Source organism: Saccostrea cucullata, unplaced genomic scaffold (genome assembly GCF_032062105.1).
Source record: "Saccostrea cucullata isolate Sc308-1 unplaced genomic scaffold, CSIRO_AGI_Scuc_v1 ctg28, whole genome shotgun sequence".
In the NCBI taxonomy this organism is placed as follows: domain Eukaryota; kingdom Metazoa; phylum Mollusca; class Bivalvia; order Ostreida; family Ostreidae; genus Saccostrea; species Saccostrea cuccullata.
Genome location: NW_026939565.1, coordinates 613,076 through 615,860, shown reverse-complemented (window position 1 = coordinate 615,860; position 2,785 = coordinate 613,076). Strand labels below are relative to the sequence as shown.

Below are 2,785 nucleotides of genomic sequence, written 5' to 3'. Positions count from 1 at the left end.
AACTTACAATTCTTTAATCAACTGACTAGTTGAGTAAACATATACTATTTAATGAAGTTATCTGTATTCAAATATAAATTCAAATAGGTAGGAAAATTAAAGTTTCAAGTGGCATGACCTTTGAGGGGACATGGACACAGTTTCAGCTAAAAATTTTCAAATTTATTTTTCCATTTTTATGTTTACCATTACTTAACTAAGGTATTTTTAATATTAAAAATTTGAATTTCAATTGTCGAGATATAAGACAAATTTAGATCTCCAAACCTTTCTTATGTAAATAAGGCTTGTGCCATGTTTAGTTTAAACTGTGCCCATGTCCTTTTAAGGTACGAACAAATATTCATAAAAATGATATGCTCTACTTTAAACAGGAAATGAAAACATCCATCTGTTAACAAAGAATGGTCTAACTTATCTGCGGATCGATCTAATGAAAAATAACGGAGAATGGAAGTATGCGGAATTTAGTAGTTTTTCCTTGGACACCGAGGGAAACATGTATAGACTTTCTGTTTTCGGATACACAGGGGACGCAGGTAGATCATCATAGAAGTCTGAAAAATATCCAGGTTCTTTAAAAATCCCCGTTGACTCCTATATATTCCCCTATTATACATTTATTTCATTATATCAATTTACTCTATCAAGTATGTGCGATATGTTGAATATAAAGAAAACTGAATAAAGTAGATAAAATGGAAAAATATAGTTTAATAGAATTCATATTATCGTGGGATTGTGCAGACTTGGGCAGAATTAATTTTTAATGTTTGCCAGATGAAAAGAATTACGAATTAAAACAATTCCCCCCGAGGTTAAATTTTAGATAAGTATGAGTGGGTATAGGGTTGTGAAACAAACACACATGCATCTGAATTCTACTTTGTGCACAATGTAAAGCAGTGATGATGAAAAATTTTCACATTATTGAACATGATGCAGAAAGAACGAAAGAGTTTGTCTGCACATGTCATCTTCTTATATTACATTTGTGTGCAAATTCAATTTTTTTAAATGCATATATATGAAAAATTATTTACTCACTCACTGCAAAAGTAGTTCATGTGAAGGGGTTAAATTAGTTCATACTAGGGAATCAATTTACTTATGTTTTACGTTTTCTTTCTTGAAAATGATGGGTATAGGTATAAATTTTGACGTGGCTTCCTTTGAGGAATATTTGTTTTAATTTTCTCCAGGGGATATGATGGGATTCCACCATGGTATGAGCTTCAGCACCCCTGAAGTTGACAACGACGCAGCATCTAATTTTGACTGTGCCTCGTACCTACAGTCCGGCTGGTGGTATAGAGATTGCAACAGGTGCGACCTCAATGGAAAGTACGGATACGGAGTTCACTGGAGCACCTTAACCGGTAGCACATCCTCCTTAAAAGAGACCAGAATGATGATTCGGGAACCATAAAGAATAGTAGGAGGGATTAAACTGGAAACAATAAATTGCTGATAATAGTGAAAATTTGTAAAATATGATTTTATTGACCTTAAACGATCGTTGCAGATTGAGAGATGAATATGTGTCGGTGTTTTGAAGCAATGACTTTCCTTTTCAGAAATTCCCCCAGGGAAATTCACTATTTACATTCCCTCGATAAATTGCAATGAAAATAAATCTTCCCAACGCAGGAGAAAAACAATATTGCAGAAATTTCCCCAAGAAACGATAACTATAGGTAGCATTACCCCCCCCCCCCCTCTTTTATAGCACAACTCCCTCTGTCATGTGTATTGAAATATAGTAGATCTATGTTCCCCAAATTATGAATTATGTAAGCAGATCATGATTTTTGTCATGGGATCCTTATTTCTCGATGGTACCTGATCCCATCTCTTATGTTTTGGAGGACTGTGTTTGCTCGTATATCGTAGTATGGACTTTTGAGCATGAATACTGTGCGTTATCTCCATATATTTCATTGTTCTGTTTTAATTGGTTTATACTACACCTGTTAATGTTGTGGTTAAAATTTAAAATTATCATTAGATGTAAGTATTCGATCATGTATTTATGATCTCTTTGTACTTATTATTTGCAATATGGTTATTCAATATTTACAATTTATAGTGACTACTGTGAATTCAGTCACAATTATAAATGCTGGACATGTCATCATTTGAAACGTAAATACTGGATTAAACCTTAAATTCTATGATGGCCGCCATGTGTTTTGATTCAATTGTGGATTTGAGACAACATCTAAGTCCTCTTTCCCTGCCACTTCTTTCGCATATTATTGTTCTAAAAATGAAGCACATATTGATCTGCTTTTTTCTTATACTTTTGCTTCAGATATTTACGATCACCCCCCAGTTTCTCCGAATGGTTCATCAAATTTTTACAATTAAACATGCATTAGCAGCCATCGCTAAAGAAATATACAGAAAGTATAAGAGCTAAGCTGGGTAAACCACCCGATCGTTGTTAGAGAAAAAGATTCATCATATAATAGCTGAACATCGGACTCCTACTGATTTACAACTATATGCAATTAAAATCCTGCTGATTCCTATAAACCGTTTATTAAATGATTGAATCATCCTCATATATGTTTTGTTTATGAATTTATTCCTAATGCTTCAAAGGTCGTTCATCTTCACCAACCAGATTAAGCTTCATGAGGAACCCAGATGATAAGACTGAAGGTAGCAACGGTGGTTAATTCTCCGTAACGGGGTAATTGAATTCATACTATAAAGAGGGAGGTGTGTGCCATAAAAGTATCAAATATAATTATTGCGAAATTTCAAATAACCATCCTCG

The 2,785-nt window shown here is 33.7% G+C and overlaps 1 protein-coding gene across 1 annotated transcript; it reads left to right on the top strand.

Annotated features, from left to right (window-relative positions):
* The first annotated feature begins 396 nt into the window (after nt 1-396).
* On the top strand, nt 397-1,731 carry LOC134253222 (fibrinogen C domain-containing protein 1-A-like). Its single transcript, XM_062735737.1, has 2 exons — nt 397-539; nt 1,203-1,731. The coding sequence occupies exons 1-2, from the start codon at nt 434-436 to the stop codon at nt 1,427-1,429; spliced, it is 333 nt and encodes a 110-aa protein (XP_062591721.1). The 5' UTR covers nt 397-433; the 3' UTR covers nt 1,430-1,731.
* The last annotated feature ends 1,054 nt before the right edge of the window (nt 1,732-2,785 follow it).

Bases quoted from the DNA above. Each gene is read 5' to 3' on its own strand.
- LOC134253222 (XM_062735737.1), top strand. From the start codon at position 434: ATGAAAAATAACGGAGAATGGAAGTATGCGGAATTTAGTAGTTTTTCC. The intron at 540-1,202 runs GTAGATCATCAT...AATTTTCTCCAG, and splicing joins CGGATACACAGGGGACGCAG to GGGATATGATGGGATTCCAC.